General features: G+C 36.7%; 3 protein-coding genes across 3 annotated transcripts in view; 2 read left to right on the forward strand and 1 right to left on the reverse strand.

The window, feature by feature from the left end:
- Window positions 1–1,207: 1,207 nt before the first annotated feature.
- Window positions 1,208–8,065, reverse strand: fbxo46 (F-box protein 46). The gene is made up of 2 exons (XM_039670910.2): window positions 7,697–8,065; window positions 1,208–3,481 (listed from the first exon to the last, which is right to left on the reverse strand). The coding sequence occupies exon 2, from the start codon at window positions 3,362–3,364 to the stop codon at window positions 1,361–1,363; it is 2,004 nt and encodes a 667-aa protein (XP_039526844.2). The 5' UTR covers window positions 3,365–3,481; window positions 7,697–8,065; the 3' UTR covers window positions 1,208–1,360.
- A 2,253-nt stretch (window positions 8,066–10,318) lies between these two features.
- coq8b (coenzyme Q8B) lies at window positions 10,319–16,925 on the forward strand. The gene is made up of 15 exons (XM_039671197.2): window positions 10,319–10,426; window positions 10,916–11,094; window positions 11,204–11,533; window positions 11,965–12,031; window positions 12,358–12,429; window positions 12,518–12,637; window positions 12,874–12,959; window positions 14,051–14,191; window positions 14,279–14,360; window positions 14,461–14,554; window positions 14,706–14,847; window positions 15,101–15,208; window positions 15,908–15,973; window positions 16,253–16,339; window positions 16,497–16,925. Coding segments are annotated over exons 1-15 (1,872 nt in total). The 5' UTR covers window positions 10,319–10,425; the 3' UTR covers window positions 16,794–16,925.
- Window positions 16,926–18,245: 1,320 nt separating this feature from the next.
- The window catches only part of numbl (NUMB like endocytic adaptor protein), a 52,512-nt gene continuing 48,842 nt past the window's right edge, over window positions 18,246–21,915 (forward strand). The window contains exon 1 of the mRNA XM_039670899.2: window positions 18,246–18,501. The gene's annotated coding sequence lies outside the window, so the exon portion shown is untranslated. The remainder of the gene's footprint in view (window positions 18,502–21,915) is intronic.

The following is a 21,915-nucleotide window of genomic DNA, read 5'->3' on the forward strand; positions in this document are numbered from 1 at the left end:
ACCAAATCACAACCAACTGAGCGCCTTCCCAAGTAACATGCAATTTTACATTTTAACCACAAATGGTAACAGAGAACCAAAAGTTTCAAAGTGCACTTTTTATTAAAGGGATAGAACACCAAAAATGTTATCATTTACTCACCCTCAAGAATGTTGGTAATCCATATGGTCCTTCTATAGAAAAAAAAAAATATTATGGAAGTCAATGGTTACCACCATTCTTCAAAATATATTTTGTGTTCAACAAAGAAACTCATACAGGTTTGGAACACATTGAGGGTGAGTAAATGACAGAATTGACATTTTTGGGTGATCCCTTTCAGACCATATCCAAAACAAATAAAAACCATGTACATTGCAGAAAACAAAAATGTAACAAGATAATCAATTTATGAATTATTTACAAACAAAAATATTTCACTGTTGAAATACCAAGAAAATATGATAAATCACAGACACCAGTTTTAAATATCTTTTATTCATTTTAGAGGCAAAAATTCCCAATAGCAGATTGACGGTGAAACCTAGAACGGTCTCCCAAACCAGTGGGATCAGCATCAATGTTTCTGTTTGCAAGATTTCACAGACTGATGGAATGAGCAGAACGAACAGGGTTAAGGCTAGAATCAGGTTTTGAGTGGTCCTGTTCTTTGTTGTTCTTTCAGCCACATGAAGCTAATTACTGCTTTGGCAAAAGCTTCCTTTGCCAACAAGCACACAGACAGCCTGGCAGGCAAAGAGATAGGTAAGAGGAGAGGTTTGGTCAAGAAATAAAGACTGATTTCATAAATCAATTTGAAGGAGGGGAAAAATTAAGTCCAACAACAACAACAAAAAAATTATTTCACTCACATTCACACAAAACAGAAAAATCTAACAAGCAGTCAAACTGTAGATTACTAAGTGACATCATGGATTTTGGATTTGTAAAGTGACATAATTTTGCACGGTTTTGACCAAAGGGACAGCAAATTAAACTTGACCACAACCTCTGACATTAAACTCACAGTCCTTTGTCTAGCCTGCAGTTTTTTTGGGGGGTTGGGGTCAGAATCAGAGCTTATCTTGGAAGATTGCCAAGCCGTAAGAATTTCTAACCAATTAAAGTACATGTGAAGACTAGTCCCATGCAGCAGACTAACTAATTTAACCAGCATTGGTTTTCAAATTTCAAAACATTGATCTGGTTATGTAGGGACCGAGAATAACGTATGGTGCACTGATAAGAACTGATACTGACAATGATAGCAAGATTAACAAGATAAGATAGAAGAGGCGAGCGCAACCATAAATAGTACAGTGGCATGAGGTTTCAGTAGAGCAAAAGCAGGGTGAGAAAGGACAATCCTGACTCAGTCCTTTACCTCCCATCGTCTCTTTTGGTGCGGGCCTGAACCAGCTCGCATGGCTGTACCCAATTGTTATCATGTAGCCCAACTCGACAACCAGGTGTGTCCTTATCTGTGCGCCGACAACACATCCAGTAGGAACGTCCATAAGGCAAGTCATGGTGGTAAGGTTTAGGGTGCCAGCGGCAGAGCGATACATCTCCCCGCTCATACTGCCGCTTGCACTGCTTGCAAGGGTCATCACGGTACAACGGGTCCTGGTTCCAGCGAGAGTCTGTAGCACGCACGCCGTAGGTCTCGATCAAGGTCTTGAAATCATGGCAGGTGCATTTGAGTGCTGCAAGCGAATGGGTGGGCAGGTAGCTGAAGATATTGACCATGATGTGGTCCGGAAGCAAAAGCATGTATTGCCGTGGTTCCAGAAGCCGTTGGATCTGAAAGCGAATCTCAAGGAAATCATGGGAGACATGTCGGTAGAGGCGGCACAACGGAGGATCAGAACAGTCATCCACAGTTGTCAGTGGGGAGTCTGGCCTCTCGACAGTAGGCCCCACTTGCCCATTGTTGTTTGCACAGTCTAAAGACAGCATCCCACTGTTTACTGTTGAGCAACTTTCATCTTCAGTAGATGGTGATTGCAGAAAGAACAGCTGGCCAGGAGGTGGATCCTCTGAGGAATCAGTTGAATTAGCCCCATTAGGCAAAGCAAAACATACAGTCTCTTCTTGAACATTCTCTGTGCTGTCCTTCCCATAGAAGACACATTGGTCTACTGCACCCGTGACCACAACCTCAACGTGGAAGCCGGTCATCCGCTCTCGACCCACAGCTGCCTTCTCTCCTGAGGCAGAGTCTTGGTTAGGATCTGACGTTGTGGAGGGAGGCCTATCGTTGATACCTTCCCCAAGGGGATCGGCCTTTGGTGAGCCAGAAAGGAGGGCACCTGGATCTCGAGATGAGGGACTAACCAGTTGGTAGAGGTCACAAGTGATCTTTTCTTTGCCTCTGGCTCCTGCTTGCCCCCCTCCGACTCCACAACTCATAAACATGCATTTAGGGCGGCCAACAGGCTCAGACTGGGTACGAGGGTCCAGACTTGACACTCGAAAAGCAATCCGTACTTCCCCTCGTCCATGGCTTGGAGCACCACCCACAGACTCACCAGTGTGAATGCCGTCTATCCCTGAACCATTCAGTTCAGGCCGCAAAGTTGTACTGTCAAGATTCTGCTGCCGAGATTCAAACTGTGCAACAGCCTGAGCAACCCGTCGGGATTCCTGCTGTTGCTGCAGCAAATCAAAGTCACTTTGAGTGGTTGGTGCAGATGAAGGGGGTTCTGAGAGGATTACAACAGGTTTCTGATGGACTGTATAAGGACTAGTTTGTCCTTGCGCAACCATACCTTGAAGGGCCAAGGCTGTACGCTGTTCTACGAGGGCCACCATTTCGGCCACAGAGAGCAGATCTGTCTCACTAACTCCAACACCATCCTCCACCAAGTTGGATTCTGTGGGTACATCAACGGCAACATTTTGAGCTCTAGTGGGAGGGTCATAAGAGGAACAGCGACGACGGCGCTTGGCCTTGGTACAATCGGTAGCCCAGTTTCCCTTGACTTTCATGGCACTAGGCCTAGGAATTCCAGCACCATTACACTGGTGAGCTACAAAGAAGGCAATTTTCTCCTTGGTGTTGCCAGGTTTGATGACATACCAGGTATCAAGCAGTACCCTGCCATCCTCCATCTGTGAATTTGGAGAGGGTGGTGCAGGTAGTGGTGGAGCAAGAAGGGTAGATGAAGCAGCTGGTGGGGTGTTTTCAGTGCCAACATCCTCATCTTGCTCCTCACCAACTACATGGGTCTCTAATGTTGTAAGCCCCGAATCATCAGCCTTGCAGTGGGTGGTGGTTGTTCCATTACGAATTGTACCATTGCTGTACAGCTTATTCTGGGAGTAGGTGCCAAAGGGGCGTGGGCACCACAGCCGGATGTGGGAAAAGGTGTCACGGTTCATTATGAGCCCATGGGGAGCATACCTGCCTCTATACTGGGCAGCTACTTTGCATTTCACCACTCATCTTCACTTTTCAGGTCTGCATGTTCCAGCTGGACAGATTACTCCATCTGAGGACTAAGAGAAAGAGGCAAGACTTAGTTTCAATGTTTAGTTAAAATGTCTTAATCAGAATTACAACAATAAAGTGAAAAAAGAGTAGTGAATCATCTGAAATGAATGTGAACACCCACTTGCCTCCAAAAAAGGCTACATTATACAATGAATATTGTATTGAAGAGCTAAATCTGATATCAGACATCTTATTTAAGATAGTATGTTGAGAATTGAGGATTCTGTACATGTACACGTTGTCCTGTACAAGTACATGTTGTCTTTTGTGTGGTTTACATTATGTAAAGTTTCAGTGTCACAGCTTTTATAACCAGCCTGTTAATAAGACTGGGCTGACAGACTACAATCAATTCTATTAACTTAATCACTGATACAAATGTCAGTGGATTTTATTAGTTAACTAAATTGATTAATCATTCCAGCTTACATGAACAGGACTGGTGTTGGTGTATCTGTAATCTCTACTAGAAGGAAGCTATAATTCCAATCAATAAAGAGTGTAAATCCTGAAATTTTGAAAGCAAAATATTGAGTTTGTGGTTGTTTAATACAGGCTAAAACCTTTTCTTAAACTGGTTTCTTAGACTTTACGATCCCATTGTATTCCAACACATGCGGTACACAATTACACAATCAGTGTAGGTCAGTCTTTTCATTTTGGGTGGCTATGTAGATTGTAGAAAACCCATTATCTTCTGTGGCCATCAATTAGCAGAAGAACTTATCAATAATAAGAGCCTGGATTAATCAGTTTGTCCAATAATGGCAGACAGGAAACAAAGGAGCTGGCTGAAGTTCAGGAAGTACTGCAGCTGTACATAAAACCAATTGTGTTGTGAAATTTTAGAAAAGTAGCCTAACCCTTAGGTGTTTGCAGACAGAGCCTAACACATTTTATGGTTGTGTGTATTTTATTCGTATTATTAATTTAGAACTGTTGCATTATAGTGGACAGGTATTTAGTATCTTTAGCATCTGATTTAAAAGATAGAAAATAATCAAAAAGTATTTGATTCGAAGCCATTTGTTCATTTTGGCCAATTATTTGTTGGACCAAGAATTTAAGAATTTATATGGTTGTGCCACCAAATGAATATCAGTTGTGCCACCTGATCTGACAACATTAATAATGACAGGAAAATGCTGAATATTGGACTTTTTTATTTATTTTCATTTCAAGTACATATAAAAGTGTTTTAGTCAAAAGTCTCAATTGAAGTAAAAGTAGTAAATTCATCAAAAACAGAATACATCAGGACATCACATTGAGAATGTAGGAACTGGAACAGGCTACTGTGCAATAGATCAGGTTATACACTGTAATAAATTGTGATTGAATAACAAAGTAATTTTTTATATTGATACAAATATAATCAAGTCAATTGAGAATTTTAAAATAAAATGCAAAGAGCTGGGGAGAGAAGGATTTTTTGAAGGGGCGAGTGAAAGAGAATTTTACTTGCCCGACTGGACAAGAAGCCAGACTAAAATTTAAATAACAAAATAAATGTGGGCGTTTTCAGTTGATTCCTATAGAAGCTCAACTTATGAATGCACATGCGGCAGTGCGAATTCAAGTGAGTGCAAAAGCTCCAATGGGACAAACTACAGGAGAGTAGTCGATTTGCAGTGGTCGATAATACGTGACAAACTAGATCAGTCCCCAATGCAAGCGCACAAATGCAACCATGTCAAATTTTAACTTGCACAATGCACATTGTCAACAAATGGTCGCAGTCAGAGCCCTGCAAGCTTGTGCTGTTGAGGCTAGAAATCGAAACAAATGAGCGCAGTACAAACAAAGAAACTCAATTCAAAATGTTTTTATATTATACATTTAAGCAACATCACAAAACCAGGAGTGCAGTTTTTCTGAATACCATCGCGATTGAAAATGTGACATAGATGTCATATCTTACAAGTAAATCAGCAAGTCGCTTGTCTGGAAAAAATAGGATTTTTGTGTCGTCATAATTCACTGTTCAGAAACAAAGTAGCAGCTGCTTTGTTTACGGTGTTACCAGGGTAACAACTGCATGTCTGCTGTTCCATCAGCGCCATCTGCAGTCAGAGAGTGAATGTGCATTTTCATTCAATGCATCTCCTTCACTTGTTCCGCAATGCACTGCTCATGCATGTTGGGTTTGTTTACATCAGATTGCGCGCAATCCTCTTTGATACAGCAATTGACGGGAAAAGTATTCTTAAATTGCATTCTAAAAATTTTAATTTGTAATAAATAATTATTTACGATATTTTGAAGTCCCCACGATAACAATATTGTGCATGTTCATTATCGTATATTTCTTATTACCTTATACCGGCACATGTATGACCGATTTTTCTTTATAGTGGCATCTAAAATGATCATGAAAATAATTTAAAGTGTAAAAAACTTTTAACATTCATTATTTTGAATTTCTTATAATTAAAACACCAGTTTACAGTTTTCTTAGTCTGTTTATTTGTGCTGATGGTTGAAGCGGCATCTGATCTTTTGGGGGATTAAGATCCCAAAACTACTAAGATTTATTATTTGAATGTCCTTATAATGAATCCAAACTAAATAGGTTTTATAGAATAAAGTGTCATTAATTTATTAAATTATTTTAAAAGGAAATAATGCAATTGGACACAAAAAAATATGCATGCACATAATGTCATTTACCCATATGAGAAAATAGATTTGCTAAACAAAGATAAAGATTGATCAGTGTAGTTTTTAAGAATGATACAGAAAATATTAATGTGTACTGTTCATTATTTTTCTTTATATCTGGCATGACAATAATAATAAAAATGTCATTATATTTATACAAACTTGTTTTGAAATCTAACTAGTACCACCTAATAGTCTTGTTGGTTGCTAGTCTTTTCAGACTGAGGAAATGGCGCCAACTAAATAAATAAATAAAGCCATGTTTCAGATCAATACACTGTCTCATCTAATCTTCATTGCTCGGACAAACTCTATATTAAAAAAACCTTCCTGAATACATAAAATCAAGAAAGTGGGAATTTAGCTAAACTTGTGAAAATTAAATTAGTTAATTATCAGATGTAAATAGCCTATAGAATCCATGCTGGATCTCATTGTTGGAAAAAAGAAAGGAAAAAAATAAAAGAAAAAAGGGAGATAGAAAGATCTGATGACTCCAGTATGCTTCCAGGTTATCAGGACAAACAAAATGTTAAAAGACTTGTTAAACAAGTCAGTCAACAAGATGATTAACTCAGGAGTGAACAATAGTATATTCTATTTGTATCTTATTTTCTAAATGCCAATTGTACCCTATAGTGAAATCGTTCTTTATCCGTTTAATGGTGATATGATATATACATTTTTCGGTCTACTCTTGTAAAATCTTAGAAAACGGATTAATTTAAACCACTAAAAATTAACTGAACAATATAAAACGTTCACCAAAAACAATTAACAAAAAGACAGCAAATATTCACATTGCTGATGAATAACCTCGCAAAGATCTCAGTCCAAACAGGAAGATAATATAAGTGATTTCATATTCAATCCTATGGCACTCATAAATTATTTGTGAATTATGTTGTCATGTATTGCATTCCCAGCTCTCCTCCTGTTCACTAGGCCTAACGTTACTCATCAAGTTAATCCATTGGTTGCCTGAACATAATCGCTTGGCATCTTCAGTGCTTTACTTTAATTTCAATAAACACTCTGAACTAAAAACAGTAAATAGTCGAAATAAAGACAACGACGCGTTTGGGTTCATTTGACTTCAGGCAGTTAAAGCTGATCAAACTGACTAGAGGCTAATGGTAATTGCAAACTATTAGCCAGCTTTAAAACATCTGAAAATTACCGAACCTCTCCAATTTAGTTTCACTTAACAATATGTCAATCGAAATAATCGGTAGCAGTATAACGAACACTAGTAACGTTATATTCTCCACTAAAGGGAATGTATATTACTGACGATGTTATTTATCTGCGCCAGTGTGTAATTAGCATATGTTTAGCTAAGCTGTCTTGCTGAAGTGTAACCCTCAGCCTGCTAACTGTTCTATTATACTTTCCTAACTTGGCTTATTTCAGTATTACGTAGTGGAAGTTCAGCGACTCAGAACATTTTTGACAGCCTTGAACGTTTTGAAACATTTCCACTTGATGTCACCATCAACAATAAATAATAAGCCAAGCTAAAACAGTAGCAGCTCTGCTAGAATTATGTCTCTGCTTACCTTCTTCTGAGACCAAATCTCCGCTGGTTTCGCTCCGACAGCTTTACTTTTATAACCAAAAATGGCTATATTGTCGATTTAAACCAAGTCATTCAAATTTCTCTCTGTGCTTTTAGAAAGACACAGAAATGTAAGCTGAGGTCGATGAGGGTTTGCAGGTAGCAGACTGTTAGCATTTGCAAGCTAACCTCGAAAATGAAGCCAAAATCCCAATATTCATCTGGCTTGTTCACCTATATATGTCAGTTTTGAACACAGTAATGTTTTGGTAAATACTGTGTCTAAAAAAAATGGTCTATTTTGTTTAACCAGAGTTTCAATACTATTTCACCAAAACAGAAATAGTTAGTAGGTCCTCGAAAAGCAATTGAGGAAGGCCATTTTGTTGACAAGCAGCTGCAAAACGCTTGTAGCCAATGGGGAGAGAAAGTTGATGGCATGCCCATATATGGATGTTCAGACTCCCCCTCTATCACTACACTCACAAAAAGGGAAAATTCTTCATAATCATCATAACAATCAGCATCTTTCACTTTCACCACATTTCACATAAAAGTCAAGTCTGAGCAAAAACATACCGTAATTGCTGACTCTGTAATTGCTGAAACTGATTGTTTTTGTTCTGTTACTGTACTTTTACAATTAGTCTTTGGCAGCCATTGTCACTGGACAGACATAAATAAGACAACAATTCTCAAATATTTAAATACCAGTAAATAAAATATCAAATTAACACAGATAGTGAGAGAAAGATAAGAAGCAATCGGAGTATGGGCCCCACGCACACTGTTCATTGTACAGTAGGGTGAATTATCTGTGTATGAGAATATATCTTTATTACAATATGAGGAATATGGGGATACTGAACAGTGCAAAGGTATTTTATGTTTACATTTATGTTTAGTGGGGCACAGTTGTAGACCATGAGAAACTTTTCCTTGTTGTTTCCTAATTGTATAAATATGCTGTCACCACAGTCAAAATAAGCATGACTGGATAGGCTATGAACAGTTTGAGAGGGGTGATCTTGAGGGTGCTGACAAAAACTAAACTCGTTGGCCAAAATGGTATCCCTATAGATTTTTTTATGAGTAAAATATCTCTGAAGGATATTCCCATAATGTTTACATTTTTTAGCACACCAGGAAAACTAGGAACATGAAATTGTCCAGCCATGACTTAATATGAGGAAACACAAAGGCCAAATTCTCTTCCATCATTCATCTATCACAATTAGTAAAACCAAAGAATATAGTTCTGACGTGCAGCAAAATATTGTTGAGCTTCACAAAATAGAAAGTGGATGAAGAAAATAGCTAAAGAATTGATAATCCCCAGTTTGACCATCAGGGCACTAATTAAGAAGTTCCAATCAACTAAAGATGTTATGAATCTGCCAGGAAGAGGACGATGTCTATTGCCTTAATGCACAGGGAGGAGGACAGTCACAGGAGGCCAAAGAGTCAAAGACTTTAAAGATCACAGATGGAGAATTGCAGAGATTAGTTGATTCTTGGGGTCAGAAAGCCTATAAAAAAATAAATTAAAAAATCAAACAACCCCTACATCACCACATGTTGTTTGGGAGGATTTCGAGAAAATTCCCCCTCGCTCATCCAAGAACAAACTCCAGCAAATTCAGTTGTCAGACACGACTGAAACTTTAATTGGCACAGGGTTCTGTGATCAGATAAAAAAAAAAAAAAGAAAAAAAAAAGCTTTTTGGCAGCAAACTCGCTTGTAGGGAACTTGGGGATATTCCTATAATTAGCTCAGTGACAAGGAATATAATTTTGATAACTAATCATGAAGCATGATTGGTGAATCACCTACAAATTATGGTAGCCAAAGAAGAAACTTTTAAAGATGCTTTTACATGTTGTTGTTATATCGACATATCATGTAGGCTACACAGTCATTTCGATCTTCAAAGTACCAGGTTATAGAGACCAAATATGCCACACATCCGATTCTGGTTACCCATAGTATGCAAAAAGGGTGCCAATAATTATAGCCAACAGGTTTTGGAGAAAAACATTTATTTCGTAATGTGAAACGACACATGGTTTCAGGGGTGGAAAGCGATAATGCCATAATTTTATTAAAATAGTTAGGCCCTAGGCTAACATGAACGGTGCATTTATGTAACGTAAAAAATAAAAAATTAAAAACATTTTAACAATATAATCTTTGATTTATTTAGTGTGGATGTGGCTATTTTTTTTAAATGGGCTATTTAATAATATTCTACTGGAGAATCACCTACATACTTTGCAGTTTTATAATAATATGCTATTAATTCCTCCTGAAAGTCAAATGGAAGTCACTTAGCTCCGCTAGTTGCGCTTCACACAATCAAAATCAGCTACACCGTCGTTAGTAACTGCACTTCTCACACTGGCCAGTATGAGGCGTTATCCTCCACAGGATCAGATCATTGGTCACTGAGCCATTTGTATACGCCCCGTACCAAATTCTATTGGCCCAAGACGTGTATGTCAAAACTGATACTATGGTTACCATGTTAAACGTGTTTGGTTTCCACTCGTGATTGGTTGTCAGCACCAAAACCAACCCCTTTTTGACATCTGCAAATTTGGTTGGCTATGTCAGTTGTCAATCTCCAGAGTCTTTCCGTGTCCGGTAGTGGTTGCAAAACAGACAGAGGTGTGCGTAATAGAAAGGACACTTCTCATAGACGCTAAAAAGGATACTGATCTCTCAACACTAGTAAGTATTATTGTTGTTAGAAAACTACACCGCTGTACTTATTTATTAAATGCTACTTGATCGGATATATTTTTAATACAGTAGTATTCAATAGTATTATTAATGCCCATGTCATTAAATTTGGACATGGGATAAATGCACTGTAATGTGCCTTAACTTTACATCAAGCCTAATTGCACATTTGCAAATGCTGAATTGTAAATGCATGCGTTTCACAATGACAAGCAAAGGGACATTATATGATGTAACAATGTTATATGATTAGAATAAAATATTACATAATATTACAAATTATTATTATTAGTATTACCTAAAAAACATTAAATGGAAATGAGAAATGTTGCCAAAGCAACTAACTGAAATAAGACTAAGTGGAAGCACTAAATCACTAACTGGAAATAGATCAAATCTAAAACGGAAAACTGCCTGGTCTGTACTTTTCAGTAATGATATGACGTTTGAAGGTTCCTCTTCACCTGTGATTTTCAGTGATGTTGGCGGAAGTGCTGCAGGTGATGAGGGGGGCCAGCAAGGTGGGTGCTGCCTTTGCCAACATTCAGGGCGAACAACTCCGACTGATGGCCTGTAACTCGACCTTTGGTGCAGGGGTCAAAGCTGCAACGGAGGCGGTCGAGGGTGTGATGGGCACTGTAATGGGAGAAAGCGTGGTTAGTGAATTCATAAAGATGTATCTCTCTGCCTATTTATAGATATGAATGAACATAATAAGAGAAATTACATTGCAAACATATGTTATTTTTAAATGGACATTTTCAGACTCCCAAGACTGACGAGTTTCCTGACATTGAGAAGTGGGAGGAGATGGACCCGGATGAAGCAGCAAAGTGGGCAGTCGGCTCTGAAATGCCCCCAGATATTTCCAGCAAAGATGGAAGGGATGAAACGTCAGAGCCGCCTTTTGCTGCACCTACTGGCACGGTCAAAGGAACTGGTTGGCCTGGTCAAAACACTCGATTTCTACATGTGTCGATGTCTCATCACCATACTAGGTTTGTCCACGATTCTGTGGTGGCCAGGTTAAGCCCTGAAGACATTAAAAAGGCGCGGGAGGCAAAGGAGAATATTGCCAGGCCTGTACGGCAAAAGGTGAGGTTTTAAATCTTAACATTGGAAATAAATTCTGAAAACTTGTCTTGTGATTTACAATTAATGAATGTTGAAAATGTAAACTAAAACTATTCGAAAAATTAGAAATAGAAATGTATTTGCATCGAAGTTGAAGCACTTAAATAAAAAATAAATAAATGAATGTTTATTAATAAAAATTAAAAATGAAATGAAAAATAATTAAACTTAAATAGGAATATAAAAAAAATAACAAAAATAACAAAATAAAATTAAAGCTCCTCTGATGGCATTTTGGGATGTATTTTTCATTTAATTATATTGTTTAGAATGAAAAGTGTCTATTTACAGTTTCTTTTCCAGCATGTGCTGCTCGTTTATGATCTTTTTTCTTTTTTTGACTAAATACATTTGTAGACTTTATTGAGCAGTACGATGTTGATGCTTTGCAGCTTAGCGAACGAGCCAGAGAGCGGAAGGTTCCTGCTACGCGGATCAGTCGCCTTGCCAATTTTGGGGGTCAGTGATTTTCAGTTTTAATATTTGCATTGGAGACAGTTTGTAATACACACACACAAAAAAACTCTATATTGCTGTATTACTTTTAATTGCCATTGTTATAATATTGTTGTAATTTTATATATATATTTATATTTATGTGAGAGCGAAAGGTTTCCCCAAGTGGATTTCGCAACGAGGTTAAAATGGTTGTGTAGATTTGCCGTGTTGACCAAAAGAAAGCTACTTGGCTTCTCTTACATCGCTACACTATTGATAAATATGGTCGCACCTTAATAATGCATTAATTGTCCTATTCATAATAATTGTGCTGCTTTCTTTTGTAGGATTAGTGGTTGGTCTAGGCATTGGAGCCATTGCTGAGGTGGCAAAACAGTCTTTTGGAGGAAAACGCTCAGGTAGTATGTGGTACCCATTGCCTTGTTTCTAAAACTGTCATTGGGTGTATATGAGAGTCCAATTTCTTCTGGTCTCTTTCACTTTCAGAGATGGGGGCTCTTTTAGACTCTCCTTTCCTGTCAGAGGCCAATGCAGAGAGAATAGTGAACACACTGTGTAAGGTTAGAGGAGCGGCCCTCAAGATTGGACAGATGCTAAGCATTCAGGGTATATCATTTTATTTTATTTTGAATACTTTGGGACCAAGTGCCTTCAATTGTTCATATTCCCGTTTCAAGAGCCCCATTTTAGAGCTTGAAACTTCCAGATGTTTTCTGTTCTTTGTTGCTTTTCACAAAATATTATTTAAGCATTCCAAAGGCACAAAAAGAATTAGGTACTTTATTTTGTGATGTTAAGAAATTTTCATCTGTGATGTTTCTAATTTTTTATGTCCTCAATAGATAATAGCTTCATTAACCCGCAACTGCAGAAAATATTTGAGAGGGTTCGACAAAGTGCAGACTTCATGCCAGCCTGGCAAATGCATGTAAGTTACAGTGGTTACACTTCATTGATACAGTTATTATTTGTGAAGCTCTTATAAAATATTAACCACAGAACATTAAAATGCATTGATGTCTTGAAATAATTGGGTTAATGCTGGAAACACTCTTTTTACTACCAAGCTGTTTTAATATTAATCAAAAATACTGTTAAGACACTAGCTTGAAATAAAGATAGACATTTTCATAGCAGTGTTATTACTTTAGTTTAATTTTAGTTTGTTTTATCAATGTTGCTTTTGTATTTTTTAATAATTAATTTTATATTTATATTTAGCTTTAATTCATTTTTTATTTCACTTTTAATTTCTGTACATCAATTTAAACTTATTTGTTTCAGTCAGTTGCCAATGTAAAATTTCTAATTATGTAAAAGTTTCTCATCTAATAGTCTTTTATTACTTTTATCTATAGACTATGCTGAGTAGGTATTAGTGTGTTCAAGTCATGTTGAAAATATCACATTTATGAGTTGAACGCACATAAATGCCATCACATTGTGGTAAATATGAGTGCGAAGGTCGGGATTTTTATTAAGCCTTGATCTGTACGAGTTTGGGGCTTGTCAGTGAAAAACGTGGTAGTTCACCACAATATTAATAGGTATTTAGCAGTCATATTGTCAGGCTTTTTTATATACTACAAAATAAGCTAATTCCCTGCACACAAAATAAATAGATAAATATGATAGCATTGTAATATAGCAATGATAAAGTATACAGTGGCTTCATAAATTAAAACCAATAAAAAAATAAAAACCATTTGCAAAAAATGTGCAAAACACATCTGATGCACATTTTTTGTTCTTCATTTTCTAGAAGTAGAGCCTTGCTGCATTTTTGTGTAGGTAATTAAGAGAAGGTGAAACGCCATCTTTCTTTAACAAAAGTGACTTGTACACTCCTGACTTTGTAAATACGAACTTCCCAGGAGGACAAAAATGCATTATTTGACATTGATGGCAGTTGTTAGTGTTGCTTCTAACCCTTAATAGTTTCTTCTAACTGATGTTTTTCAGATATCGTTATGTTCACTTTGTGATATCTCTCCAACTATGTTGAAACCCTATGTGTAGAAAGTGCTTGAGGAAGACTTAGGGTCTGGATGGAAGGAGAAACTCTCATTATTCGAGGAAAAACCCTTTGCTGCTGCCTCCATTGGTCAAGTGCATCGTGGAGTTTTGCTTGATGGGAGGGAAATTGCTATGAAGATACAGGTATTAGACTGAATTTTTCATGTTCTGGTTTCAGCAGTCAAAGGTTTTGCAACTTATATTGATGTGTTTTTTTTTTTTTTGATATAGTACCCAGGTGTCGCTGAGAGCATTCATAGTGACATCAACAATCTTATGTCTGTTCTGAAGATGAGTGTTGTGCTGCCTGATGGTGAGCACTGGCAATTGTTTTCATTTTTACATTAAGTTCAAAAAGCTTTGAGTCATACACATTGTGTGGGATGTCAGTAGCTGTTGATTTATTTGAACAGGTCTGTTTGCTGACAGTAGTCTCGAGGTGCTTCAGAGGGAGCTGGCATGGGAGTGTGACTACAAGAGAGAGACAGAGTGTGCAAAGCGATTCAGGTATATCATAAATATTCAGTTATAATAGATATCTGGATTGTGTACCGTTTGAATGAAGCATAATAACACTACCATTCATAAGTTTGGGGTCGGTAATGTTTTTGAAAGCAGTCCTTTACACATTATTGTCTATTTTTCTTGGCTCTCACAGAAATTTGCTTGAAGGAGATCCAGTATTCATGGTCCCTGAGGTCTTTGATGAGTTGTCGAGTCGTCGTGTGATCACCATGGAACTGGTTAATGGAGTTCCACTGGACTGCTGTGTTGATTTGAGTCAGGAGACTAGAAATGAGGTGAGTTTTAAATCAAGAACAGTCATTTGCAATAAGCTTTTGTTTGATTTATTGATACATTTGCTTACATTTTTTTGTACATTTTTGTGTTGTAATCAAAGATATACTGTTTGATGCGTTGTTACCTAAGAGTTGTGTGAATAACCTACAATAGTATTTCTACTGATTTGGCAATATTGTTACTGTATATCTAATGATATCCTATTTTATTTCACTCTGAAAATGAACTTTCTTTCTCACCATTATTCGGTAGATAAGTTTTAACATCCTGCAGTTGTGTTTGAGAGAGCTGTTTGAGTTCCGCTTCATGCAGACAGACCCCAATTGGTCCAACTTCTTCTACAATAGTGAACAGAACAAGGTGAGCAACCACTAAGACACTGTTGACTGAGGTGTGTTTGTAAATTCGGATGTATTTGCTCATCTATAGTTTCACATTAACACATTTAATCATCTCACACACATTCTGTATTACTCAAAACTTTTAATTTGTATGCATGTGTTCTTCAGTCCAATCAGTTTCAATCAGCTCTGAAGGTCTTGATCACTTTTTAGAAATCACGTCAAGGTCACATTTAATCTTAGACCCCCTTTTTTTTTAAAGAAATGAGTACTTTTATGCTCAAGTTTGCATTAAATTTATCAAAAGTGACAAAGACAATTTGAAAACAGTCACATCCAAAATTCAGGATTATTTGAATAGAAAGAATCCTAAAAAAGGTTTGCTCAGCATGACTGTTTTCAACATTGAGAATAATAATAAATGTTTCTTTAACAGCAAATCATCATATTAGAATGATTTCTGAAAATGCAGATTTGCCATCACAGAAATATTATTTACATTTTAAAATACTTCTATTACATTATAATAATATTAAATTAAAATTATATTTATAGAAAATGGTTATATAAAATTGTATATATTGTAATATTGTATATTTTGAACTTTATAATTTCTTAATTGCATGTCTGTTTGTGTTCAGGGTGCTATTACACCTTTCCACTTCTCCCCATTAAAACAGAATGTATAACTTTGATAATTTGTTCTTCATCATAACAGATATTTCTGTTGGACTTTGGAGCCTGCCGAGATTACCCAGAGGCATTCACAGATGATTACATAGAGGTACAGAATTTGGGAATATTTTTACACAACTTAAGGGGTTTTGCATAAAAAGTGAGGTTGAGATTTTTGTTTTTAAAAGGAATTTCTATTTTTGTCATCATATACACATACAGTGACATAATAAATATGTGAATTATAAAAAAAAAATCACAATAGAACTTACAATGTAAGATGATGCAAAAGATATTGGTAAATGTTAAAAAGAACATCATTACTGCCTTTGTTCCCTTTTATGTACAGTATCTTTCTTAAAGTGTGTATATAATGTATATATTCAAGGTGGTTCATGCAGCGTCAGTCGGAGACAGGGCAACTGTTCTGCAGAAATCTAAAGACCTGAAGTTCCTTACCGGTTTCGAAGCCAAGGTTTGTGGCTTTATATAGTTTATAATCCTCATGCCCAATAGTTTTACTGTCTCGCATATTTTCTATCCACTTTTCCCTTTACTTCTCTATATTTAAAGCCATTACTTTCTCTATTGTTTCTAGACTGTCCTCCTTAACAAAATCTTATTCTCTTCAGGCATTCAAGGATGCACACGTGGAGGCAGTGATGATCCTCGGTGAAGCATTTGCTTCTTCGGAAGTGTTTGACTTTGGCACTCAGAGTACCACACAGCGTATCCAGAGCCTGATCCCTGTCATGCTTCAACACCGTCTCACTCCTCCTCCAGAGGAGACTTACTCTCTGCACCGCAAAATGGCTGGCTCATTCCTCATCTGTTCTAAGCTAAAGGCCCGCATTTCCTGCCGAAAAATGTTCCTTGATATTTACAATGCCTACAAACGTCAACGACAGGAAAAATGCACGCAGGTTTAGGTTTTGAGGATTATATGTGACCATTTACTCACTCAAGAACTTCAAAATCATCATGACACACAGATGTTTATTTATATGTATACATAAAAAGTGCAATTGTGTCAGTATGTTTTTCCCTTTTATTTTCTTTGATTGAAAAAAAAAACTGAATGCAAAGGTAGATTTTCTTAGAATTAGTTAACAAGGCCCTTGTTATGATCATTGCCAAGCGTTTAAAGTTATGCCACTGTAAGCAATGAATATAACGGTTTTACTCCAGTGGAGTGAATTACAAATCAGAATTCTTGTGAATGATATAAATCTAACAATTGAATTTGACTGCACAGTTTGATTTGCAACATCATGTTTATACCAAGTAAGAAATGTGTGTATTTCTCTTCTCATCATTAAAAGTATGTGACAACAACTGGTGTAGCAGACAGTAAATATTAGTGATAAAAAATTCTGTATTATACATTTTTCGAGGCTTGTACCTCTGAACCTTTTCAAGGTTTGCGTTCTCGAGCCACCAGGCACTGATTTGTGTAAATGAGCGGCCGGATCGCATTAAGGATTTTCTGTTAGAATGGTGTCGTGTTAGCGGCCCCTAAGTTAATAACTAATGATCGTTGTGACAGAAGAGAATCAATTAAAACTAACTTTAACTGGACAATAATTTTATTCTAGAGCTGCTGTAAAGCCAAAACAATCTCTGGTGCTTTCATTTCCTATTATCACTGTAAAGCTGCCTTGAAACAATCTATATTGTTAAAAGGGCTATAAAAATTAAGGTGACTTGACTTGACTTAAATACAGGTTTAATCTAAAGTGTAAATATTACACAGTCTTTTTGATAGTTTTTGGACCACTGAATTAAGAGACCACTAACATGCAGTACATAGTGAAAACTGAAGTAAATACTTTGATACATAAATATAATTATCTACTACTTCAAAGGTGATATGGTAACAGGACCTGTTCAAATAAATCACACCCATATTTATTTGTATGGGGAGGTCACACCCATATATTCTGCATATTTTCTGATTATTTATTTATTAATTCACTAAAAATGATCCATGTTTTCCACATGTTCCATGGTAGTACCAGTAGTATTCTTTACAATCCTTGGAATAAATGTAAATACAATGGTACATTAATATGCAAATGAGTTATTATTGAATTTCTCAGAGCTTTATATTTTGATCTTTTTATTATATATATAGTAAGTAGTAAGTATTATTAGTATTATTATAGTACGTATTGCTTAAATATTTTTATTTATTAGAAATACAGAAACGTTCAGAAAAGTGTGGTTTGGCCTCTAGATGACGGTATTTTATGCCTGCCGTCTGGATACTTGTATGGTCCCATTCAGACTCTTGAACATCAGCGGGAAGAGAAAATTTGCATAAACGTCCGTGTGCGCCAATGGGCTCGTCAAATGGGCGGGGCTAGCGGGTGGAGCCGCGGGAGGAGCGCAGTCTATGCGCCAGTGACTGCTGCTCACTGAATAACAAACGCAGAGATTATCAAAAATCCGTCCATTTCTCACGACCGTGTTTAAAATTTACGACCATTTGAAGCACCTCCGGCCACGTGCATCTAATAGAGCCTCGGTTTCGCGAGGAATTCTGATGTAGAATAATCTCAAATATTTTTTCCCCCATATTTCCTCTGGATTACACAAAAGGCGGCACGGACACTCATTGTAGTATCCTTCTATTCGGTAAGTCCCAATGGCAATCTGTGCTCTCATTTAACATGCATTATTTATTGTTTAAGGATATCATATAATACAGCTGAAGTGATTTGGGATTGCATGTCTGCTCATATCTGTTTCATCAGATCCATCTATGATAAAACATGAAGATATAAATGATGGAGTTATTGCCTTTGAGTTTTAAGGTGTGATGGGGTTAAAAAAAATATAACATCAAGACTTCCTTTTCTGGAGACACAAGAATGTTAGAATGCAGATGTTTTTGAACACACAGCATCATAAAACACCACCTATATGATAAATGATAATAGCATGACCCAGTGTAAAATTATGTAACACTTATGAAGTGTCTCTGCTGAGAGTGATAGTATGCCTTTATTAGAAACGCATAGCCATCCTCATCAATAATTAGATGACTGTTTTTGATCAATAATGGTTAGGCCTTACACTGTGAGGAGTTTGTCAGAGCCCTCAATGAAATATGAGTACAGGACTGCAGTGTACAGATACTTTATGTATACTATCAATATCAGCAACATAATAATTAGCACAGAATGATTAAAATACAAAAAAGTATATTAATTATCTTTATGTTCTTAGTTGATGTTGTCATACTTGAATGCATTGGCAAGCGTCTGCTGGCAAATAAAAATTAGGCTGTATACTGAAGTATTTGAAAATAGTTCTTCTGTGGAACACAATAGAATATATATATATATATATATATATATATATATATATATATATATATATATAAAACTCTTTATGCCTATGCGATGCCATTAAGTCAATAAGGTCCAAAACCACATTGGAGTCTTCTGACTTTAATGGGTGAAGGAAAAAAAAAAAAAGAAAGAAAATATATTTATATCAAACAAACATATTTTAGAATATGTTCACACACACAGAGGAATGACATAAAATGATTACTGAATTTTCAATTTGGTGAAATATCCCTTTCAAGTCTTGTGTGGTTTTCCCACATTACATTATATCATAAGATGTCAGTGTTAATTTTTACATCATTTTTATCATCCATTTAACTTGCTACAGTAATTTCTGGCATTTCTTCTCATGTGTTCAGAAGTCCAGCTCGATTCTTTTCATCAGTACTGCTGGTTGTAACTTTGACCCCAGTTTGATTTTACTTAAATTAAGGTAGTATTTAATTTTTTACATTACATTAAGCTTTGTACATTACAAATACTTTATATATTCTTAAATAGTCAACTTATATCTTAATAAATTGATTTATTCAATTAAAATACTAATTCAGTCTTGTACTTGCACTTCTAAACCCAAAATGCAAGCCTATATGGGATAGTTTAAGAAATCTTGTTCAAGAATATGAATGATTGTAGGCTATTTTCTATTCATTCCCCTAGTGTACAGTCTTCTTGGGCTGGTGTGAAAGTAATTCACACAAACTGTAAAAGTACCCTGTAAGCAACTTTTCTTTGCTGCACTATTTAATCACTCGTCACACTGACTATTGGACTGCATGTCCATAAAAGCTGAATGTTTTTTTTTTAATTGTCCTGAGTGGGTACCGTCTGTTCCGCGTGTCTGTGGTGTAAGTCTGCGCCCCATTGTTATCCAGATGGATGAACAAGAGGACACAGCAGCTGAAACCACATAGCATAAGGGCAAAGGGCAATCAGACGGCTGCCATCTAAGCCGTGGCACTGAGAAGGATGTCATTTCCTTTGTAATAATAAGGGTGTGACTTCTAAACAATGGACTACAATTCTGCGCCATACACAGAGCAGTTGCTTGAAAAAGCCATTTCCGTTTTTTTGCTGAGCCATTCTTCAATTGCAATGGGTGAATTGTGTCGAGGGATTTGTGTCTTTGTGATTTGGTTTATTTATTGTCATGTCTCATAATTTGACAAAAGATTGTGGCTTATCTCACCACCAGGCCTTCATAATGTATCAAATGAAAAGATCATCTTCTGGTCCACATGGTACATAACAAGCTTGTGCTTTGCTCCAGTTTAGATCTCTAGTTCAGTATTTGTACTGGCTCCGCTACTATATGTGTGTGTTTTATTAGAAATATATTTAGTTGGTATATTTTTATACTGCATACATACAAAAGACCATTCATTTATTAGGATTTGATTTGCAAGAGGACTTATGTAGCTATATGAATGTAGAAATCGTTTGCCAGGAAACTTAGCAGGCAACTTTTGGAAAAAATGACTCTCCCTGTTGCCTCTGCATTTGTGTGGAAAGTCCTGGAGTCATTCAAAGTAATCACATCAAAGTGTGCATGGCATTCAGCTGTGAAAATCAAAGTCGTTTAGCTCAATTTCTAAAGTCGACTTTTACACGTCATGCACACGTTGGATTCTGCACGTTGGACACGTTCTGCATTAAGAATATCATAACACATCCACTAGTACATGACTTTACATTATGTATGAACGCACTTAAATGGACTTTACAGTGAGATCTCAACTGACAGTGATACAGCTCTTTACCTTCCGAGTGCTCATAATGGGTAATATAGTGATGCTTGCTTGGTTTAAAGAGTGTAACATGTACTGTAGATCTAGACTCGCAAACTCTGTTTGATTTAGATCAGTTCTTAAGTTCACTAAAGGCTGGCCCACACTAAAAGATTTTTGAAATCTTATCAGATTTTCAAAATGTGAGAAACCACAAACATGATGATAAAAATGCAGATTTAACAGTTTTGTTCCTATAGTGTGTGTATTGCCATACACTATAGGAATACACACTATAGGAACAAAACATCATTACAGACAGATTTCATGTTGACCTTAACCACCATGGCACCTCACTATTCATTTGTAGAGAATTGAGTTATTGTTCTTGTTTATACTGTTTCCTAAATGATGAGTAAATGGGAATCTCAGGGACTTGCGTTAAGGAAGGAGATGAAACTGAAAACCGTAAGAATAGAGCAGTGTGTTTCAGCCATAATAAACAGAACCACTGCGGATGCTTTACAAGAGCTCATGCTCTGTGTTCTCATAGACTTTTTACTCTTGTAAAGCATCCGCAGCAGTCCGTGTGCTTATGTAAGAGAAAGTGAGTGAGAGAGCGAGAGCAACAGGGATAGAGAAACGAAATGGATATACGTAGCGTTTCTCTATTTGTGACTGAGAGAGCTCCCCTGTGTGGCACAACTTCAAAGTCAGGGAGACCAGCGCATTTAAAAAATGAAATGAAATTCCCCACTGATTGCAGTGATGAGGCACTCTTCAAATATGAAGTAGCATCTCCTGTCTGATGCCTTTGTTCTTTTTCTGAATGCCTGAAACAGCAGGGAGTTGCTTGATTTTTTTTTGCAGATGCATTGCTGTTAGCTTTTAATTCTATTGAAAACACCTAGAAGATAAAAGCAAAGCAAATTCCCACACCTACAGACAGATTAATGCTGTTAACTGTG

The sequence above is a fragment of the Pimephales promelas genome, chromosome 16 (genome assembly GCF_988280905.1).
Source record: "Pimephales promelas chromosome 16, fPimPro1.hap1.1, whole genome shotgun sequence".
Lineage (NCBI taxonomy): Eukaryota > Metazoa > Chordata > Actinopteri > Cypriniformes > Leuciscidae > Pimephales > Pimephales promelas.

Coding starts and splice junctions, on each gene's coding strand:
- fbxo46 (XM_039670910.2), bottom strand. CDS start 3,364: ATGAACCGTGACACCTTTTCCCACATCCGGCTGTGGTGCCCACGCCCC.
- coq8b (XM_039671197.2), top strand. Junction 12,032..12,357: donor TCGCCTTGCCAATTTTGGGG/GTCAGTGATTTT, acceptor TTTCTTTTGTAG/GATTAGTGGTTGGTCTAGGC. Junction 14,361..14,460: donor GAGTGTTGTGCTGCCTGATG/GTGAGCACTGGC, acceptor TTATTTGAACAG/GTCTGTTTGCTGACAGTAGT.